Raw genomic sequence first — 24036 nt, forward strand, 5'->3', positions numbered from 1 at the left:
AAAATTAATTGTGTGTGTGTGTGAAATATTACACTTCAGATTTAAATACATAATTTATTAATTTAATTACATATTTAAGTATATAAATATTTTTAGTATTATTGTTTCAATTGTAAAATTCATCTGGGATTTCAGAAAACTGAGACAATGAACTCCGTCCCCCTTTTTTCTCCCCCACACACAGACAGGTTCTCTATATACAGACAACAGATACTGACACACACACACACACACAGAGTGACTGAATGGGGCCAATTACCCAGCCTGTTCAAAAGGGCAGCAGTGTCCGCTTCATACAAGTGTTTGTGTCTGTTTATGTGTTTGTGTGAAAGTGTGAATGGACTGTTTTGTGTTAACAAGTGAGAGAAAACACAAACCCACAGCTGTGCTGCAAAACTACAGACCACAAGAATGTGACACGTTCAGCTCCTAATCAACTCGCAACATGTTCGTTATCTTGTTTACCTCTTAATTGATTCATAGAAATCCTAACATTGAATTTACTAACATTGTACCTTTTAAGGAGAGAAACACAGCCCTCAAAATACATTAAACTTACATGATGCAGACCAGAGAGCATTTTGTAAGTGTACAATGGGTGACATCTGTGAAAAAATAGCTATTTCCACTCGGCAGGAGTGGAGGGGGTCCTGGCAGTATCCGCAGAGAGACAGAGAGATTTGAGACCAGCATTACAAGTTACTGTGGCTCCCCACCAGGCAATCATTCTGTTTGAAAAATAAACAAAATTACTAACAAAACAGGCTAAATTAAGCGTTTTACACACACATATACACACTCTGGGCTCTAAATTGTGGTTCTGTCAATAGAGGTTGTTTTGTGTTGCTTGACTATGGTTTTGAAACAAGTGCAAGACAAGTGTTTCAGAACACCATAAAAAAAGCAAACATAAGAAAGACAGAAACAGCAGCAGAGCAACAGCCCAGCACGGCGTTTCATGATTACTAGCTCGTCGAGATTGACAGAATGTTTATAATAAGACGAGAGAGAGACTGCAGTTGAGCAAGATGTTTATTCATTTACACCTCACATCTTCAACAAACGCCAAACCAGAAACATCAACAAAGCAAAATACACTACGAGTGGGACAGAAGAGCTAGTAAAAATGTGAGTCGATTATTGATTGTATTTTGAGTACTGTTGGGGAATGGAGTTGAAACTGATAGAAAACTTCACTCTAAGAGGATCTAGATGCTTTCTAGAATGTTTATCATCCGGGTTTCTGATCTCTTCCACATATAGTTTTAAGGTCACACAAAGTCCAATAATAATAATAATAATAATAATAATAATAATAGTAACACTTCACACAGTAAGGTCCAATTAGTTAATACACTAACAACATTAAGTAACAATGAGCAATACATTTGTTACAGTATTTATTAATCTTTGTTAACATTAACTGTTCACTGCTAGTTTATGTTTGCTAAATGTTGAAATTAACATTTAACTAACATTAATAAATGCATTAAAAGTATTTTCATTGTTAGTTAATGTGGTTGTTAATGTAGTTAAATGGATAGTTCAAGAATAATATCCATATTTAAAACTTCATAAACCGTAATCTCTAGCTTCTGCTAACTGTCATACGCACGCTCACGAGAGAGTGGCGTTCCAGCGGATGATGTAGGACGTATGCGTAGCGTTAGCTCCAGTGAGAATATGCTAGTCTTGCTAGAACAAAGTTTTGTTCACAGCAAAGAAAAATCAGTCTCTTGGCTTATATCGAAATACTCTTTTTTTTTTTTTTTTCTTTACAAATCCTTGTTTTGTACTTCTAATTCGTGACCGGTGTTTTGTTTTGCTCTCTCCTCTGCCCTTCCGTGTTCGTCACTTCTCACTGGAGCTAACACTACGCATACATCCTACATCATCCGCTGGAACGCCACTCTCTTATCATGACAGAACGTGCGTATGACAGTTAGCAGAAGCTAAAGATTACGGTTTATAAAGTTTTAAATATGGATATTTTTCTTACACAAACACATCGCTTCGCTTCGCTTCAGAAGGCCTTTATTAACCCCCCCGGAGCTGTGTGGGGCACTTTTATGATGGATGGATGAATGCAGTTTTTTTAAAGGGGGTTATTCTGCGATAACAACCGGCTGGATGTACATTATCCCGCTTATTACACGGCTAATTTTGAATCGAGTTTTAATATCTTATTAGCTAAACAAACGCAAAGCTTCCACCAACTATTTTTTCTTGGTGGAAGCTTTGCATTTGTTTAGCTAAAAAAATATTAAAACTCGATTCAAAACGGTGTACAATTATTTAATTATGTCATCCTGGTATCACGGACTGGCTCTTGTTTCAAACAAACGCAGCTGCTGCCATTTTGCTACGATTGTTTTGTACGCTGTAATGGATTATAAGAGAACTAACAAACTGGTAAGGTTTTAAAACATTTTCGTCTTAATTTTTTTTATTGCCTTAATTACGTTCAAATATTTCAACTCAAATCAATATTTCGCGTCTAATTATTTGCTTATGTGGCAAGTAGCCGTGTAATAAGCGGGGTCCTGATTACCCTGTCGGGGTTTATTCTGAGATAACAACCGGCTGGATGTACATTATCCCTTACATAACATACCTCGGAATGTCATGACTGACCAATCAGAATCAAGTATTCCACATAGCCGTGTAATAAAAATAAAGTTGTACCAGTAGATCAGCCTAAAAGCTGTGAGAAAGAAAAATACTTCCTAGCATATATACAAAATACTTTTTTTAACATAAACTTGAAATATCTCTATCAACTCTCAAGCTATATGGGCTTTAGAATACAGCTAGTTGACCTCAAAACTGACAGTTAAAATATAACTTTTCACAAACAACAGTAGTTTAACCAACATTTAACATCGTTGTTTACCAGATTCACAATGTGTGACATTACAAACATCCATGCGGCTTTTAATGGACCTCAAAGATTCAAAGCTAGATCTGAAACGGCACAACAACATTCCACAAAGCTCTTCCATTCACACAACACAATGACAGTCCACACTAACACGTTTTTTAAAACACTTCTCAAACACAGCCTTGAATCGGAGTGTACAGTGTGTGTTATTCTCTGTTGCAGGCCAGGGTCAGGTACGGAACAGAGTAAAAAAGAGAAAGAGTGAGAGGGAATAAAGTTTCATCTTGTGTCCGGGAAGATTTAACCTGATGAAGAGCACTAAGCCACGTTGGAAATTGTGCCTAAGTGTGTGAAAGCAGTGGAAAGGAGTCACTGAGCCTCAGCACAGACACACACATCTCCTGTTTCACAGCACAAAAACATCACCGCAGATGCAGCTCACTGGAGGAAATGAAATCCTGTTGAGTAACGAGGCATGACAAACGTCACACCATTGTGTAAATCTGATCTAGTGTGCGATTTGGACAGAATAAAATGCTTCTCTGTGGACTGGATGGGGTAAGATACAAATTTGAAGGATCAGATTTACAGTGGATAATGTGAAACGTAGAAGATGTTTACCCAAAATGCCAATGAGTAAACACTTCATCACTGACCTCAAGTCAAAAGCCGATGCTTTAAACCCATCCCGAATAATTTTCCAGCCTTGCAGACTATCAAAAAGACCTTCACATCAAGGTCTAAAAAACCTTATGTATTTTAAATGTTTTTATTTATTTAATTATTTTTAAGCATACTCACACTACCATCCAAAATTTGGGGGCATTACGATTTTTTGTAATTTTTTTATAAATGAATATATCTATTCAGCAAGGCTCCATTAAATAAGTTTCCACAAAAATATTAAGCAGCACCAAATCAGCATATTAGCATGATTTCTGAAGGATCATATGACACTGAAGACTGAAGTAATGATGCTGATTCAGCTTTGCCAACAGGAATAAATCACATTTTAAAATATATTCAAATAGAAAACAGTTATTTAAACAGTAAACTGTAATAATGTTTCACAATATTACTTTTTAAACTGTATTTTTGATTTACAAAAATGCAGCCTTGGTGAGCATTAAAGATGTCTTTCAAAAAACATTAAAAATCTTACCTTGTATAATTCTACAAAGTTTTGAAGGGCATTAAAACATCATTATCAGGTTTTTTTTTTTTATAGAAGATTGCATGTTATTTGAAAAAAAAAAAAATCACGATTTGACTATATGAACATTTTGAACTCTGCATTTCAAATTGAAAAAAAAAAAGTCATGCACCTTTAAAAAAAACTGCTCCTTCCGTTGACGCTTCAACTTTGCTGGAAGTTAATATGACAAAAGCAGGTATGTGCTCAGCTCCAGAATATGCGTTCAGAAAACTATTCTGCTGAAATAATAACACCTCATGAAAGTCTGACTTCCTTTAATGAAGCATTCAGAGAGTCACAAAGATCAGCCGCCTCTCACAATGTCTCCTCAGGGAGATATAAATGAAATCTCCTCAGGCCCGTGACTATACATGCTTTCAAAATGCTTCACTTAAGCCACCCATTTAAACTAAACTGCTTTATATATTCTATTCAGTAGCATGTTATCGTCATGTTGGCATGTCAACAATTTGAAAAAGAATAACACATTTCATTACAGCTCAGTCAATAAATGTATAAATAGCATCAATTCATTGTCTGTTATTTAAAAAATTTGTCTCAGGAATAATAGTCTTGTGTGATTGACGACCTGAAATTGCCTCTCTTCTATACTGTTGTTGAAAATGCCAATTCTTTGAAAGACCAGTGCTGAACCTGAAAAAAATATCCAGGTTCATGAAACAGTAAAAAGATTGTTAAAGTGGGATAAGTTCACACCAGTGCCTTGTAATTACCGAGTGGGATGTTACAAGGTTAATACTGGTCTAGCCAAAGCTATTTGAAAACACACTAGGTTGGCACATGTTCAAGGCTAGTCACCAACCGCCCCTCCAGAAACGCCTCTCACACAGACAAAGCATGTGTCAATAACTTTGTTCAATGAGGATGGTTCAGCCAAAGTATAAGACTGTGGGACGGAGGGGATTTCGTTTCACTACTATTAAACCCTCACAGACATTCAAAGTCCCTCAAAGCGAAGAAAAAACAAAACAAAACAAAACAAACATTATACCACTTATAGACGTTTAAAATGTTCTCAAGCTAATACAACGTGACTAAGGGGAAGTCGTGGCCTAATGGTTAGAGAGTCGGACTCGTAACCCAAAGGTTGCGGGTTCGAGTCTCGTACCGGCAGGGATTGTAGGTGGGGGGAGTGAATGTACAGCGCTCTCTCCCACCTTCAATACCACAACTGAGGTGCCCTTGAGCAAGGCACCGAACCCCCAACTGCTCCCCGGGCGCCGCAGCATAAATGGCTGCCCACTGCTCCGGGTGTGTGTTCACGGTGTGTGTGTGTGTTCACTGCTGTGTGTGTGCACTTTGGATGGGTTAAATGCAGAGCACTAATTCCAAGTATGGGTCACCATACTTGGCCACGTCACTTCTTCACTTCTAAGTTATTTTTTAGGGGTTGCTCTTTCACAGCTCGAAAGACTTGATGGATTTCTGAGTACTTTTCAAGTATCAATTTTTTATTTTTCTAAAAAACTCAAATTGTTGACATGCTGTAATAGCATAAAGCTATAAAATGAAGGTAGACTGACAGTTTAGATCATTTGGTTTGTGAAGAATATTGGAGTTATCCTGAAATCTCAGACTTTATCCCAAAGTGTGCTCAAATTTGCTATAAATACATTGTTGAGATCAGATATAATATCTGAGATTTCTTTCTATTACTTCTTTCATACTGACAGTTTCTTGTATAAGTGGCACGTACACTACCGTTTAAAAGTTTGGGGTCAATAAGATTTGTTGAAAAAAATGCTCATGAGGCTACATTTATTAGATAAAACAAAAAAATCAGTAAAACAGTAATATTGTGGAATATAATTACAATTTCAAATAACTGTTTTCTATTTTAATACATTTAAAAATATAATTTATTCCTGTGATGGCAAAGCTTCAGAAATCTTCAGAAAGTCTTATATGCTAATTTGGTGCTCTTATTATTATCAAAGATGTAAGTGCACCTTCATATTTTTGCGGAAATCAACATTTTTTTCAGGATTTTTTTGATGAATAGAAATTGAATTCAAAACAACATTTAATTGAATTATACAATGTAAAAGTCTTTACTGTCACTTTGATTAATTTAATGCATCCTTGCTAAATAAAAATATACATTTCTTAACAAAAAAAAGTTTATGCTAAAACACTGATTCATACATTATATAAAACATATATTGTTATGGATATGGAAACTGAGTACAGACACACTTTGAACCAAACAAAAAAGAAAAATTAAACAATTGGGCATAAATGGGTTGATAAAATAAATGAGAGCATATAAAAAACCACACATCTGCTTGGCACTGTCAAGTCACATTATGGCTGAACGTCTGCAAGTATTACATGTAAAAAAAAAAAAAAAAGTTAGTTTGGATGAACTTCGCTGGTGCAGGAAGAAATGTTCTGTTTGTGTGTAACTTTACGGCTCTACATAAAAGAGCAGATACTCACAACCTATGAGCTCCTATGAAGGCTTGAGTTGATCAGTGCATATTGTGGTTGTTGTGTGTTGCAGCGTGTCCTGGTCCCTTGTGTTCTGGCCTGGCTCTGGCTGGGTTTGCTTAATCTGGGGCAGATCCAGAACAGTACTGGAATTCGCTGGAGGGGAAGGGTTGAAAAGTTAAACAGATGATCTGGCTCAAGAGACAGAGTGTGTGACGGAGTGTAAGTGTGTGTTTGACTGACTATTATTCTTTGCAGCCTTCAGCGCATCCCTCCTTCTATGCAGGGCTTTCTCCAGCTCAGACTTCGGTGATGGCGATGGAGGGCGTGTCCCAGGCAAGGAGGAGGGGCCGGGACGCTTGACTGAGTTCTAAACAGAAAGATTCCGTTACTATTCCAACAGCTAGTTTTAAACACATTGGAATAATATTGCAATATCTTTGTTATATTATTTTATATTAAAAACATATATACGTACATATAAAAACACATACATTTTAAGTGATAATATTAATAATTAATAATCAATTATAAATAAAATAAAATAAAAATAAATGAAGCACTCCTAACCAGGATTCCCTGAAGTTCCTGTATGGCAAGATTTGTCCCTTCTTTCTGCAGGAAAACCCATCAGAGAAACAATTAAGCAGACTATGTAAGTGAGTGTTATTACTGTATATTTAAAATGTTAATTTAGTGTGAATAATAATTTTACAAATCTCTTATCCTCACCAAGGCTTTTAATACTGTGAAATATTATTACAATTTAAAATAACCGTTTTCTATTTTAATATATTTTAAATGTAATTAATTCCTGTGATTGCAAAGCTGAATTTTCAGCAGCCATTACTCCGGTCTTCAGTGTCACATGATCCTTCAGAAATCATTCTAATATGCTGATTTGGTGCTTATGAAACACTTCTTATTATTTTCAATGTTGAAAACAGTTGTGCTGCTTAATATTTTTGTGGAAATCATTCTAATTTTTAACAAGATTCTTCAAAAGAATAGCATTTATTTGAAATAGAAATCTTTTGTGACATAAATATTTACTGTCCCTTTTGATCGACTGAATGCGTGTGTCCGTGCTAAATAAAAGTACTTATTTCTGATTATATTTGATCGGCTAATAGTATAAGTAATTTCATTTAATGACACTGATTCACTGACTAAAAGAAAGTTTAAAGTAGTGAGTGTTTTTGTGTTGGTATGAGTTTGTAAGAAATGTGTACCGGTCCTGGTCTGGCTCTGTTGGTTCTCTGGGAAACACGTCGGAGTTGAACTCCTTTTTTGATTCGCTGCATCATTTCATCCACAGCTTGATGTTTGATGTCCTTTTCTGTCAGACACACACACACACACACACACACACATAGACAGATCCAAATGGGATTTCTATTAAAACACATTTAAACAGATCAACACAGATGTAGATAAACACATCTGCTGCTTTTCATTAGCAGTCATTTCAGACACAGAATAATATCAGACATACTGACACCACTAAACAGAACTGCAAAGGTTTCTATTTGCGCTGGCATGCACAAATATCATAAAAAAAGAAATCAAAAGAAAGTTTATCTATGATGTTTTTCTTTGTTAAGTGGCCTTGGCAAACACTTTTAGTCATTCTGTCATTAACAAAAAATGTGAATATTATCTGCTTACCAGTCTGATGTTTTTCTGACATGATAAAAGTCTCTCTAAACATTCTCTTTTGCAAAGGCTCTAAATTGGCATTGCGTTTCAGAGCTAGAGTATAGTCCAATAACAACTTTCTATTCATATGAGATCATAAAAATGTTGTTCAATATTAACAAGAACACTTGAAAGAAAATGAAAATTATTTGAGAAAGTATCTAAGCTTTGGCCAGCACTTATACTTATTATAGGAAGTGAAAGAATTTTAGTCAATCCATTCAAAGATCACCATTCCCTGTAAATATTCAAAGCCAGTGAAAAAGCAAATCAAGCACTAGTGATAAAAGGAAGGTTAAAGTTCACTGGTCAAATTCTATAAACCTGAACATCATGCCAATAATTGAAAAATTGTCAATATTGTCAAATTTTTTTTAATCATAAATGGGTAATGACTTATCCAAACTCTGTACAAAAGTGTTTGTCCTTCAGCAAAAAGCTGCAAGTCTTCCTTCTTTTCCCCCACCTTGTTTTTTAGTATAAGGCTGAAAGAAATGGCTAAGGACAAACTTGAACTTGACCCAAGTCTTTCATTTTTACCCACTGCTGTGACGAAAAACAGAAGTTTACTTTGTGTGAAAGTGTACATTAATTACATCTGACTGCATGCACTGCAGATTTTTAATTGACACTTAACACTGATCAAAAAGGTCAACATAACGGTCTGAAATCTTTCATGTGGCTCGACGGCGAACACAACTGCAGGCCAGCTCTGCTTAAGAAACGAAACAATGAAAAAAAAAACCTTGAACCATAAGCCATCACTGATTACTCTGCTTTTAAATGATCAATCTATGTAATCTTTGCATGTATGAATTATTATAAAGCAAAACTGAGCAGGTTTACAGATTGGAAATGAACTTCGATGGGCCTTCGCTCTTTACCTGGGGTTTTCTCAGGGGAGTCCTTCTCCACTAATGCAATTTCAGTGCTCACATCTTTTTTCTTACGAAGTATAGACAGTAATGAGCTAAAAGATAGAGACAAAAGAAAAATAGAGAATTAAAGGAAAATGTCCTGTTTCAACAAGAAATATGTCATTGAAACTTCCCAATGAGCAAACAGCCATTGACCGAATTTTCCATCAGATCTATTTTATTTTTAAGTTGTATTTCCTCATTTTGATGGCTTTCGTCACAAACAGACACTCACCTGAGTGGGTTGCTTGAGGGGGCAGGAAGTGGAGGTGGGGGCGGGGGTGGAGGAGGGGGTCCTGGGGCAGCTGGTGGTGGATTAGAGACCTGCTGGAGCTTCTTTTTCAGTTCCTCCACTACAAAACACACAGATACAAACACTGGGTTATTTAGAGTGTTGTTCAAAAGTTGGGGCCAGTTAGATTTTTTTTTAAGTAATTAAATTAATACTTTCATTTAGCAAAGATGCATTAAAATTAAATTAAATTTACAATGTGACAACATTTTTCTATTTCAAATAAAATACTGTTCTTTTAAAATGTATATTAATTAAAGAATCCTGAAAAAAAATGTATCATGGTTTCCACTAGATGTAAAGACGAACAAATGATTTCTGCATTGATTAGAGCAAGATAAGATTTCTTGAATACCAAATCAGCATATTAGATGATTCGAGGATCATGTGACATTGAAGACTGCAGTAATGGCTGCTATAAATTCAGCTTTGCATCACAGGAATAAATTACATTTTAAAACAGTTTGTGATGAGTGAGGCGGAGCCGAGAGCCGTGGGAACGGAGCAAGGCCGGTGGAGTTAATGATAATGAGCGACACCTGCGCCGCTCACCGGTCTCGTGTCCCACGGAGGAGCTCTGGAAGGATAAAAGGAGGAGTAACGACATTGAAGGACGAGAGAGGACCAGGCCTGGGGCAAGTTCAAGCTCAAACCGGTGTGCAACGTTTTGCTACGGTTTCCGGTTTGAACGACATGTTTCCTGGAAACGGTGTGCAACGGGGTTTGACATACGTTTTCTCTTGTTTGGTGGGTGTGTCAAACATGTCAGCCCAATCAGCAGCAACATGTATACAGTTTCCACAAATCCCTTCACTCGATTGGGATGTTCTCTTTTATTCTAGACGGCAAGGGCGGTGACTGTAACATCGAGCATATTTTGCAGTATTAAACACGTATTTATACCGATTTCATCAGGCTCCGAAAATTCTTCAAAAAGAACACAAAGAATGGCCTTCTCAGCTGCCATAGTTCAACTCTTGCGTCATCAGAACAGTGTGTTTAACTGTTTGTCGGGGCTGAACGCAGCCCTGGATTTTATGTTGTTTTGTTTTATGTGACAGTCGTCCGTGAGGGACAGCCGCTTTTACTTTCGTTTTGTGCTTGTTTGTGCTTGTTTATTTGTTTATTAAAGTTTTATAATTAAATGTTTTATAATTAAAAGTTTTATAATTCGCCGGTTCCCGCCTCCTTCTTCCCGATGTACGAACGATGTTACACAGTTATTTTAAATTGCAATAATATTTCACAATACTACTGTTTTTACTGTATTTCTGATCAAATAAATGCAGCTGTGGTGAGCATAAGAGACTTCTAAAAACTAATCTAATAACTGACAACAAAAAACTTTAAAAACTACCTGTGAATCTGAGGTCTTTGGCCTCGGTTTCAGCTTTCGTGTGTTTGTGCTGCCACTCTTTTCTCTCCTCCTCCAGCAGTTCAGTCTGTCTCTGTAATGCTGTCAGCTGCTTCTTTAATTCACTGCTGTGTATCTGCTCTTCAAGAGCCTTCACCTGAAGTCCACCAACATACACAGCATAACAATCAAAGACAAAAACACGGGGTTCTTTGAACTTTTAAGGTATACTTCACTTATAAAATGAAAACTCTGTCATCAAATGAAATGGTGAACAGGTCTCCTTTACCACTTTCACTATACAGAAAATAGCTGCTGGGACACTGGACCAGTACTTTTTACTGTCATTGAAGATAGTATAATAGTTTTTATTAATATATTTTCTGTTTTTATTTCAATTTTGGATGAAGTTTTGATAATATTGTTGTGCGTTTTTATTAGTTTTTTTATTTGTCTATATAGGTTTTATTATTATTATTATTAAGTTTATTTTGCCTTAGCAAACTACGTTTTTTTATATATTTAATATTATTTCAGTTAAAGTTTATTTTATTTCAAGTAACAGATTTTTTCTGTTGTAGTTTTAGTTAACTATAAGAACCCTGCACTGTACATGCTAAATATCTCCTTGTGAGAAAAAGTCTTGCCTTTTCATTGGAATGACATAAGGGTGACAAAATTATGACTTTTTTGGGTGAACCATCCCTTTAAGGCAGTACAACATAGTGACTGTGCTTCCATCCCTCACAGCCTCATTATTGTTCTTGACAAATTAAATATGTCACATACTCTGACTAAAATCTATAGTGATGACAGACAAATACCACAAAGTGAGTCAAGTTGCATTTCCCTTGATCCTTTAATGATTGTTTAATTGCAGAATACTGCTCAGTTTTTCTCCTTTTAGAAAGGCAAGTAATGAACTGCATGGGTGTGTGTTTTGGTGTGACACTGGGAGGTTGGTATGGTTGATTTGATTGGTTTTTCTGTTATTATTTTTATGACATTCGGTCGGCAGGACACTGTGACCTAAAGGACAGTGTGGGGATTAATGTGTGTGTCTGTGTGTGTTACCTGCTGTTGATGCTCCAGTTTCTGTGTCTCTAAAGTGTGTGTCAGTGTGTTGATCTCTGCCAGAGCTTTCTGCAGAGCTTCTGTTGGAGACACACTCTGGATCAACATCTGGCTTTGTCTTTTCAGCTTCTTCTGCTCTACTAGCATCTTCATTCACCCACAGAGAGACAGAGAGATAAACACACATTCACAAATTCACACCATTTAACATATTCCAGGAATCCATAAATATTCAGAGTCTTATACATTTCAATAAAATTATTTTGAAATCAAATCAAACTGAGCTTTCACCTCATGTGCAAACTTCTCTGCTTCAGAACGCAGGTCCCTCTCAAGCTTTAGATCCTCCCGCAAGGCCTCAAACTCATCTAGAGCATACTGAGAAACTACACACATTTACAGGAAAGCCTTTGAGCCCCGATGTCCATGGCAAGCAATTCAAACACACAATATTGTATATTGTATCATTTAAATTCCTATTGAACTTCTGATATATGACATCCACTACAGGGCAATTTAAATCAGCATGGTCTAGTTAAGTTAAGTTACTTTTACTTCTATAGTGCTTTATACAATACAGAATTGTATCAAAGCAGCTTCACAGTGATAAACAAGAAAATAGCAGAATCAATTATGGAAACTCAACCATGGAGACAGTTTAGATTTTGCTGTAAAGCAGAAGACAATAGTGTCTGGTGATACAAAACGATACAATTTTTTTTTTTTTTTTTTACAAAAAGTTTTTTTTATAAATAGAAATTTCAAAAGAACAACTTTTTTTTAAAAATAGAAATCTTTTGTAACATTATAAATGTCTTTACTTTGACTTTTGATCAATTTAATTCATTCTTGCTGAATAAAAGTAGTAACTTCTTTCAAAAAACATAATACCTCCAAACTTTTGAATGGCAACATAAATTCAAACTAGTGAAGCACCAAGAATCTCTAGAATATTTACTATTATCTTCTATTGTAGGCAACAGATGTGCAACTCTCTCAAATACATCATACTGTATTAACAAAAGAAATATAATTCTTAATTTAAAGTGAAAAGATTATGACATTATGATTTTTTAAATTCAATTTAATTCATGCATCAAATTATTAAACAACTCAAAACACACACACACACACACACACACACAAAAACAGAAAAAGTATCCGTGGAAAATGATGCATTTTGATTTTTGTGATATTTCCATGATCTGTTTGAGTCTATAATCAAGCTAAAGTTGTCAGAAATCACTCAGATCTGCCTAAAAATACTGTATGACTTATTGTTATTGTAATAATTATAGAAGAAACACAGTATAGGCTTTGAATGAAGCAATGAAGATGTAGCAGAGTGTGAGTACAGCAGTTAGGATGAATGAATGTCTGGACTGGAAAGCAGTAGAGAGAGAGAGAGAGAGAGAGAGAGATTGATGTAAGGGGATACAGTAGAGAACAGGAGCACAACTGACCTCTGTTGTATTTTCCCAAGAGCTTCTTTTGTTGGAATGTTTCAGCTATTAAAACAGTATTATCATGTTTCTCTTTCAGGAGCTTAGGAAGAAAGGGAGAGCGAGGGCTTCATTTATTTGGGCATTAAACTGGTTCATCTGAAACACTGAACAACATGACACAAAGACAGACCCCTCTTTTCTGTTTGGTTGACATTATTCTGAGTGAAAGCCACTGTGAAACATGGCAATGGTTAACATTAAATACATTAAGGAGGTGGATCAAAACATTTATTGTTCTGTCATGATTTTTACTTTTCATTAAAAAAAAAAGATTTTAGAGTGTATATTGTAGATCTTTTTAAAATGATGCACGGTAGATATTTCTTAAAGATGAGTAGTAAGTTAATGCAGTAAAACCTAAGATTAAATGCCTTTCTCACATACTTCCTGTCTAGTTTGGCAGAGCTGCTCTCTTGTCATCTCCAGATCGATCGTAATCTGCTTCTTCTCAGCCAGGATCACCTCTAGTTTATCCCTCAGCTCTACCACAAATAAACAAGAAAAGTATTAATAAAAAAAAAAAAACTGCAGTACAAAACAGCCTGAATTCTCAAGTGTCTCGTAACCAAACATCATGAATTGAGAACCGCATCGGAGGGCAAAATGACTTACATTTTTAGTCTGTTTCTCACAAAAAGCACGTGTTGTATGAACTAATGTTTTTTTTTAATGTCCTTTTCAGTGTTTGAAAAAAGCCTGTGGTCACTTTCAACAGTTGCTTAACTGTTGTTTCAATATAAGGATCTTTAAAAAAATTGCATTCAATATTTAAAACGCATAAATAAATAAATAAATGAATTAATAAATAAAACATTTAATATAACACTGAAAAACAAAAGCCTGTTACTTTGAACTGTTGTTGTATGTGTAAAGTGTAAAAATATTTTAAATTTAATATCTAAAACAAACAAACAAATACATCAATTACATTTTCTGTATTTTTCTGTATTTTCTGTATTAAAATATTAATTATCTAATAGCCTCAGAAACTACACACTTAATGGCAAAGGTGTCTAATTTCTGAACTACTAGATAATGACTGCTTTCATACAAGTTTGTCAGCCATTGTTTGACTAAACAGGTAGTCAAGCCTCAATTTCATGCCAGAGCCTATGTTGTTATGACAGGCCCAGTCAATCCACTTGAACAAAAAAACCTGCGATTCTTTCGCTGCCTGTGCCATAGAAATGATACACTTCACCTTTAAAATTAATCTGTAGATGCAAAAAGTATAAAGTGATAAATATTTTATTAAGCAATACATTGTGGGACAGTGCACTGACCCACCTGCAATGACAATCTGACAGTGGGAGGAGCTACAGACACCTGACTCCTCCTCCTGTGGATCTTCATCATCACCATCATCCAGACTGATCTCAGCAACGACATCGGCACCAAGGTGGGACATATAGAGCATACTCTTCCTCTTCAGAGAACGGTTCTGTCTGTTCAACTGAGAGAAAGACATACATCTGTGTTTTTGAAAGATACTTTTATCCAAAGCGGCATTTATTAGAGTACATTTATTGTATACATTTGAACTCATGATCTGAGTGCTGCTAGCATCACAAACCAATTGAGCCAAACTATCAAAACATGAATTTTCTTGGTCTCTGTGAAGAGAATGAAAATCCAATGTCTATTGACAATGCAAAACAAGTTAATCTAGTGAGGCCAATGTCATCAAATTTATAGGAATAATCAGAGATCAAAATGACACCGGTAACACCACAAATGATATAAAACCCAAGCTGGTGATTTTCTGCATTTGCCACAGAGCGAAAAGATATGAGAAATCAAATCAGCAGCATGTAGACAGACCAGCCCACTGGAACCCCAGCGGGCGCCCATGCAATTCCCCTCAATCACACAGCCAAACACACACAGCACGAACACTCTGAAAAAGAGCAATAATCAAGGGCAAAATAATAGACATTTCATTACACGTATGCAGGAGCAGCAGCAGCAGACACTCCTGTTTTCATAAATAATTACAGCATTTCTATCATGTGCGGCCACGGACCCCCTCCCTCGCCACATGCACATACCTGCATCCGAGAAATTTTACCTTTTTGAACATCCAATTAAAGTAATTTAAGACTGGTCATTCACACTTCAATTAGGGAGGCCACTTAATGGAATCTCAGAGAGCCAATGGGGGTGGAGGTATGTAAATTAGTCCCAGATGACATTCCGGTCAGAGAGAGAAAAAGAGTGGGAGGCAGGAATAAAAAAAAATGCCCCCTCTTTAACGAGCATTTATTAATGACATCCAAGTGAGGACACACAGCATGTCAATCCATTTCCTGATGCCATCCTTCCTGCTGAATGCATCTTTTAAAAACGCAATCAACAACACATAATATGGGGATAAACACGCAGACACACACGCATACACGCTCGCTCTGCGATAATCATCTGGCATTGATGAGAGCGCAGCGGTGAAATTACACAGTGGCAGAAATCAGATGTGCGTCCCGAGGTGGCCAGGCCCCTCATCTCCTCTGATCACACATCAAAACAAAATGTCATGTGTTTGGATTGCACTTTGATTTGACTGCCACCACCCGTGAACCCTCATCCATTACTGCTTTTTAATTCAAAATGTTCCAGAGTTTAAGAAATTGATTATGATTTTTTCCCTCTTCTTTTTTTTTGTCTGCCTCAGGGTCCCTTGGCAGACAAAATTACAGCCGTCATACACAATAAATCATACCGCTGAAATGTAGAGACTATTTGAGACAATTCCACTCGCCATCCTCCAATCACACCTACCAACATTTTTGGACCAATTTAAATGTAAATTTTGCATGAGTCAATGCTGTAATTTTATCCTTCACACTTTCAAAAAAGAGGTGAGATTTATTTTTCATCCTGCGGGCTGAGATGCAAAACAAGTCAAAGTCTTCCACACTTGTTTTATAAATATTTGCAAGATTAGTTCACATAAATACAGTGACAAGACAATATCAATATTTCATGTATTGTTATTTAATTATTTATTGGGTAAGTAGCCAGAAAATAAGTGGAATAATGTATAGTCTGCTGCTCATTATGGCAAAATAGACCTAAGAATGCACCGATATTACAGATATGATCACTATTTTCATGGCAGACAAATGGCCAGCATTAAAATGTAATACAGTTTTATATAAATAGATTAATAGAAACACTAAAAACTAAAATCAATTGTTTTACATTCTGCAAGTTATCCAATTTAGGCCAATAATGTACATTATGAAAATGGGTATTCTGTTTGAGATATGCTAATGATTACATTTAATAGTGTTATTAAATATTTAGGGTTTTAAAAGATTAATGTTAAGTTAAAATTAGATGATGACAAATGTAAAAACTGAGCAATAAGAATTTTTCATGAGAAAATGAGCAATATCTTAAATATATATTATAGCAATATATTTTAAATAACCAATATCATCCAATACCAATATTTGAAAAAATTGTAATATTATCAGATACATGATATGGTAATATACTGTGCATTTCTAAATAGGAATTTCTCTCATTTTTGCGATAATGACCGGCTGACTTTATGTATTATATAAAACGTTTGAAGGCAAAATGTCCACAGAACTGTTTTCAACCTTGGTGATCTTGAGCACCACATCAGCATATTAGAATGATTTCTGAAGGATCATGTGACACTGAAGACTGGAATAAAAAAGACAATCAAAGGCCATCACAGGAATAAATTACATTTTAAAATATATTAAAATAGAAACGTTTTTTTTTTTTTTATTTTAATAATACTTCTGCATTTTTGATCAAATAAATGCAGTCTTGGTGAGCATAGGAGACTTCTTTCAAAAACATTCAAATCAATGATTTTAATGCAAGAAATCTGGACTTGAGAGATCTAATGCAAAGTGTTTCCTAACCTTATAATAAAGACATGAGATATTTGAGATAAATCGACTATGTGTTGAAAGAGCAACTAGTGACAAACAAAACTGAATCCTCAAACAGTCATGTGTCCTGACAGATGGAAGATGAGCAAACCTGTGGAGCCCGAAACATACAGGACTCTCCTGCTGTTAGTCACACAGACGTGAGGGGCTCGTTGCAGGGGTGTTCACAGAGCAGCCAGGACAAAGGCACCAGTTTTCATGCGCAATGGCCATCGGTGAACACAGAACAAGCTGGGCTGTGCATTTAAGGATGTCAGGAAACCATTGATTGGTTAAATCGAGCTTTTATCCAACACATAATGCTGAGGCACAAAACGGCCCAGCTGCAGGTCTATTTCCTCCGTACAAATGAAATGCTCTGTGGTCTTCCTCAACTGCAGCTCTCAGAAACATCTGCGATGGCTTCACATACTTCAAGGAAAAAATTTTAGCTATACTTCCAAGAGAAATCTATAGCAAGTGATTCTCAAGAAATGGCAGGACAGAAATCCTGTCATCCACGCTAAATAACCATAAGTCAGCAGGGTTTTGTCACCTCAGTCTATTTTGTCAAGTACAAAAAAACAACAACAAATTGTCAGTTTTCATTTGCACAGTGAAATGTCTTCTTTTTTTGAACACAGAACGACATCAAATGAAAGCTAGCCTGCTTCTAAAACGCAGGACAACAGTGTCCTTTTTCAATCTAAAGACTACTTTCTCCTGGTCTTTATCTCTTTTATCTGTGTCTTTATTCCTTTCACTGCTACTGTTCTCTCATTTCTCTCTCTGTGTGTGGTGATCAGCGCTCATCACCGACAGGCAGCAGAAGAAAGTTGATTCATCCATCAGAGAGACGGCAATACAGCCGGTAATCGTTCCTGATAATTTGCCTCACACCTGGGCTTTTAGAGATCCATTTACCTGCTGAGCGCTCAGTGTAGATGCCACTTCACTTTTCAGACCCGACTGAGCCTGAACGGCAGAACTGAAACCCAACTAAACAATGTGCTGAGCTGGGACTGATGGCAAATTGAATACTTCTGTAATGAGTGGGTCCAGGGAGGTGGGCTGGCTGTGGTCAACACCAAGATGCAGGTATACGGGAGGGAGACAGTCTTTAAGATTGACTCCAGCATGAACTGAATGGATTGACTGCCCATGTGGAGTACAATTGTGTGTACTTTGCTCAGGATGGAGGAGGAAATAAATGGATGTAAGGGTGGTTGGATAGAGGCATGATGGATCCCAATTTATTTACCATGAAAGCATAAGCGAAAACATGGGTGTATGATTCTGGAAATATTGTGTCTGAGAAGAGTAGAGCAGAATTGAATGAAACAGGAGAAAACAAAGGATATAAGAACAGAACATAAAGTAACGAGACCAAATGAAAAAGATAAAAAGATAATCAAGGGAAACAGAATCAAATCAAACAAAAAAGAACAGAATGAAATGAATCAGAATAGAACAGAGGAGAGCAGACCAGAAAAAAATAAAAGGAATCAGAACAGAACAAAGGAGAATCAAATGAAACAAAAGAGAACAAAATCAAATGAATCAGAACAGAACAGAAGGAATCAAATAAAAAATAACGAAAGAGAATCAGAATGAAAAAGGGCACAAGATAATTAAATTAAACAGAATCAAATCACAAAAAAGAACAGAATCAAATAAATAAGTACAGAACAAATCCGTGTATCATTCGATCATTCGTTTTTTGATTTAATATTGAAAGTAGAAAAATGAGAAAACGGCACAACAGAGGAGAGCAGAGCAGAAGAAAATCCAATTAATCAGAACAGAACAAAGGAGAATCAAATGAAACAGAACAAAAGATAACCACATCAAACAGAGCACAAGAGAATTAAATGAAACAGAATCAAACAAAAAATAACAATCAAATAAATAACAGAACAGAATCAAATGAATCAGAGCAAAACAGAGGAGAACAGAACAAATTCTAGTTAAACAGAACGGAACAAAACAAAACAGAACATAATCAAATGACACAGAACAGAATTAAATGAAACCGAACAGAATCAAATGAACAAGAACAGAATCGACTGAATCAAAACAGAACAGAGGAGAATCAAATGAAACAGAACATAACAGAATGAAATAAAACAACACAAAAATAAAACACAGAACAAAACAGAATCATATACATCAGAACAGATGAGAATCAAATGAAACAGAACAGAACAGAAGAAATTTAAATAAAACAGAATGAAATCAAATGAAAACAAACATAAATATAGCTGCAAGCAGCGATACGTGGCTGTAGCGCAGTGCAGACCAGGAAGAGCAAAAACAGGAGATTCAGAATTATAGGTGAGATGAAATCAGGATGAACAGAAGTTCAAATGAAAATGAACACAGCATGAATAAGAAATCAAAACGACACAACATTACACACAGATGCTGAAGTTCAGAAGTTCAACTGAGAATCAATTCAAAATAATGAATTTGTACATAAATGCACTGCGTGTTATATTTAATACTTTCAGGTGAGATCATACTTGGAAAATCACAATGCTTGCAACAGAAGCAAAAACTGCATAAATTCTTGCCATAGTACCTCTTGCGGTCTGACGTTCACAGACAAGGTCACAACATCATTCAATTACTCTGTCCAGAGCACTGAAACTTAGAACAGCTCTTTATCAGTTATCATGCTCTCCAGACGCCGTTTGAGCAAGTCGACTAAGGACATCTGGTGTATGAAGCAGCTGACACTACAGTTTTTATGGTGGACACAACACATGCTAACACAACGCTAGCAAGGATTTGAAATGTGTTTTGGATAGTTGATGTCACTGTAGTCATACAAGTGTTCTGTAGTGGGACATGCTGTCCATCTAAAATTACTTGAAACATCTTTATAATTCTTATATAATTATAATACATTTCTTTTATTTCATATTTTAAATTTAAAGGGGTCATATGATGCTGCTAAAAAGAACATTATTTTGTGTATTTGGTGTAATGAAATGTATATGGACATGGAATACTTGTATTCATTGATCACAATGCCAGCAACAGAAGCAACTTCTGCATCAATTCTTGCCACAGTACTTCTTGCGGTCTAGGCATGTGTTACACTGCGTTTCGAACCCACGACATGAAGCAATCGGGATCCGTGGTGTAACACATTGAGCTAGTCACCCATGCACATTCACCAGGATGCTGAGGAGAGGTTTCAGTGTGAGAATGAGCTCACAAAAAAAGTTCCTTAGCACAATAACCAGATTAGCAAAGCTATGGGCAGGCACATTAATGGAAAATGACAAATGAAATATTGTCAGAATCGGCATAACCCAGGGAATGAAGGGATATAAAAACAACAAAATTTGGACAGTGTTTTCAAAATTTATAAGCATTTTTGCAAAAATCTTTATATCTCTGTAACGCTAGGTGGCGCTGTGTTCAAACTTCTCAGATACCTCCGGGACATCCTGTCAATGAAATCTACCAATTTTTGTGCAGGTGTGTCAAATGGTTTAAAAGATATCGCAATTTATGACAAATTTCAAAATGATGGACAGAATGGTTCTTTTGATTTTCTGACTAACAATTCATAAGTTATTAGCAAAAATAGCCATTTTTTGTATCTCATGATCCATAGGTGGCACTGTTGCCATTTATGTAATTTGGCATGTACCCTCAGATCATAGTGTTGATGAAGCATACCAATTTTTGTTTCGATTGATCAAAGTTTGGCCAAGATACCGCCTCTGAACCAATTTCGGGTCGACCTTGTTAAGTTCACAACATCATAACTTTTTTTTAACCACTAGTTCATGAAATTCTGTTCAGGCATTTCAATGCGGCTCGGTCCAAAGATCATATCTGCCAATTTTTGTAAGAATTGGACAAATTTTGAAGGAGTACTGTAATGGGTGGAGTCTTAATGTAAGCTATTGAATGTGATCAGCATGAAGAGAGTAATCAGCTGTACTAAGTTTCCTTTTTCTAGAGGGTTCAAACGTTATAAACGTTTGAAAAGTGAATTTTTGAACTCGTGGTGGCACTATAGAGTTGGCCCTAGAGACCCCAAAGTTGATCAGATTCATGACCATCACTACAAGTGTGCCAATTTTCATCATTTTCCTATGTTCCCTTCACAGGGCTGCCATTGACTCCTATTCGGGTAGAAAAATAATAATAATAAGAAAACATACAGATAAAATAGTGAGATTAAATAAATTAAATAAATGAGAACAGAACAGAATCAAATGAATCAGAACAGAAGAAAGGAGAATCAAATGAACCAGAGCACAACAGAATCAAATGAAACAGAACAGAAATAAGGGGAATCAAATGAAACAGAATAAAACAGAACAGCCAATCATAACTTTATTGTAAAACCTCACCTTTGAGGCCAAAGCTTCTACACTTTCTCTGCATGTCTTCTCGATCTCTAGATTCTCCTGAATGTTGTTCACCTCCTCGATCACCCTGTGTGACACTGAAGACAAGCAATATGTAAAATATTTTGATGTTTTCTTCAACACAAACACACTACAGTTGTCACTACAGGCAAGTACACAACTAATTTTCTGTCATGCACACACTGGAGCAGTCAGCACAGTACATCATGACGTTCACAGACAAGGTTACAACATCATACAATTACGGTACTCTGTTCAGAGCACTGAAACTTAGAGCAGCTCTTTATCAGTTATCATGCTCTCCAGACGCCTTTTGAGCAAGTCGACTAGGGACATCTGGTGTATGAAGCAGCTGAAACTACAGTGGAAACTATAGTGGACACAACACATGCTAACACAACGCTAGCAAGGATTTGAAATGTGTTTTGAATAGTTGATGTCACTGTAGTCATACAAGTGTTCTGTAGTGGGACATGCTTTCCTTCATCTAAAATTACTTGAAACATCTTTGTAATTCTTATATAATTATAATACATTTCGTTTTATTTCATAATTGTAATTTAAAGATTAATATGGACATGGAACATTTGTATCCATTGATCTATCACTCTGTTGGACCATTTAAGTGAACAGTTTTCCAACATCATCTGCATATTTGAACCATTTCAACACACATACACACACTACTTTTTAAAAAGAAATTAATACTTTTGCTCAGAAGGAATGCATTAAATTGATCAAAAGTGACAGTAATGTTACAAAAGTTTTCTATTTCGAATAAATGTTTTTTTTTTGTTTTTTTTTACATTCTAATCATCAGAGGATCCTGAAAAAAAATGTATCACGGTAATGTATCGGTATGGTAATGTAAAATGTATCAAAATATTAAGCAGAAGAAGCAGCACATGTTTCCTGAGCACCAAATCAGCATATTAGAATGATTTCTGAAGGATCATGTCACACTGAAGACTGGAGTAATGACTGCTGAATTTGAGCTTTGCCATCAAATAAATAAATTACATTTTAATACACTGTATATCAAAACAGAAAATAGCTATTTTTACTGTATTTCTGATTAAATAAATGCAGCCGTGAAGAGCAAAAGAGACTTCTTTCAAAAACATTAAAAACTGACCCCAAACTAAGTATATACACAAACATCTTGATGCTGAAAAAGGTTAATTTGTCCTTCTTTCAGATTTTCTTTTCCAATCAATAACCTCTCCAGCTTGGCCTTCACACAACTGTTGTCTATTCTATAGATCTGTTTGAATAAGTTCAGTGCTTCCCTTCATACTGATCCAATAAGGATGGGAGACTGAAATCAGGGCAGGCCCTTCTAGCCAAGGCTCATTGTTTGGGTTAATCAAATTATCTGCTGTGTTTCCTTGCATTCCTTGCAAATCCAAGAACCTATATCTCAAAGAGTCTCTCTTTGAGATATATTTCTAAATGCTTAAGATTAGTCTGTCATGCACAAAAAGATTCTCAAAACAAACTGATTTGAGACTAAACTTACAACATTCAAATTCAAAACGCAGTCAGTCTGATGACTTCCAAAGAGGCGGAAGATGGCGAGATGGAAGTGGCAGATGCTCTTAACGCCTGGAGCTCTTACCTTATTTGTGTCCGTAATCACCAGAGACTGGCCACGGACCAGCTCACAGCCTCTTAACTAATTACACATTGTGGTTGAGAGGCAAAAACAGGAATTAGCACCATCACGGTCAGCGGCTGCCTCCCAATGACACCTAATTAAAACTTGATGAACGCCCGTGTCTGCGATATCCAAGTTCCCGTTGTAAGCCTTTTGCTGTCACTCATTAAACAGTATTTAGCTGCCAGTTGGTCCCCCTCCACCCCATCTTTCATCTCTCTCTCACTGGTAGTACTAGCACTAAGTGACAGGTTAATTGTAATAGCTGCTACACATAAACCGGGCTAAGTGTGAGGCAGTTGCGGAGCAGGAGGGGGACGAAGGGGGGACTTCAGACGTCAGGCATGGCAGCTTTAATTGTAAGTTTTGGCCTCGCCATCAACATTACATCTTCAAATCTCTTTCTTCTCACGCCGTTCCTCTGTTCCCTGCTACACATCGGGCTAAGTGTGAGGCAGTTGCGGAGCAGGAGGGGGACGAAGGGGGGACTTCAGACGTCAGGCATGGCAGCTTTAATTGTAAGTTTTGGCCTCGCCATCAACATTACATCTTCAAATCTCTTTCTTCTCTCTCACTGTACTAGCACTAAGTGACAGGTTAATTGTAATAGCTGCTACACATAAACCGGGCTAAGTGTGAGGCAGTTGCGGAGCAGGAGGGGGACGAAGGGGGGACTTCAGACGTCAGGCATGGCAGCTTTAATTGTTTGT

General features: G+C 36.3%; 1 protein-coding gene across 1 annotated transcript in view; it reads right to left on the bottom strand.

Moving 5' to 3' along the window:
- Positions 1-6332: 6332 nt before the first annotated feature.
- The window catches only part of LOC107717058 (shootin-1-like), a 21984-nt gene continuing 4280 nt past the window's right edge, over positions 6333-24036 (bottom strand). Inside the window, exons 3-17 of the mRNA XM_016523699.1 lie at positions 23224-23344; positions 21652-21746; positions 14655-14820; positions 13752-13849; positions 13326-13407; positions 12154-12248; positions 11863-12009; positions 10792-10945; positions 9378-9495; positions 9110-9195; positions 7760-7866; positions 7098-7142; positions 6771-6897; positions 6537-6683; positions 6333-6415 (exon numbers count right to left, since the gene is read on the bottom strand). Of these exons, the coding sequence (XP_016379185.1) occupies positions 6550-6683; positions 6771-6897; positions 7098-7142; positions 7760-7866; positions 9110-9195; positions 9378-9495; positions 10792-10945; positions 11863-12009; positions 12154-12248; positions 13326-13407; positions 13752-13849; positions 14655-14820; positions 21652-21746; positions 23224-23344 (1575 nt within the window). The 3' untranslated portion in view covers positions 6333-6415; positions 6537-6549. The remainder of the gene's footprint in view (positions 6416-6536; positions 6684-6770; positions 6898-7097; positions 7143-7759; positions 7867-9109; positions 9196-9377; positions 9496-10791; positions 10946-11862; positions 12010-12153; positions 12249-13325; positions 13408-13751; positions 13850-14654; positions 14821-21651; positions 21747-23223; positions 23345-24036) is intronic.

Source organism: Sinocyclocheilus rhinocerous, unplaced genomic scaffold, assembly GCF_001515625.1.
Source record: "Sinocyclocheilus rhinocerous isolate Xijiao unplaced genomic scaffold, SAMN03320098_v1.1 scaffold119, whole genome shotgun sequence".
Classification (NCBI taxonomy): Eukaryota; Metazoa; Chordata; class Actinopteri; order Cypriniformes; family Cyprinidae; genus Sinocyclocheilus; species Sinocyclocheilus rhinocerous.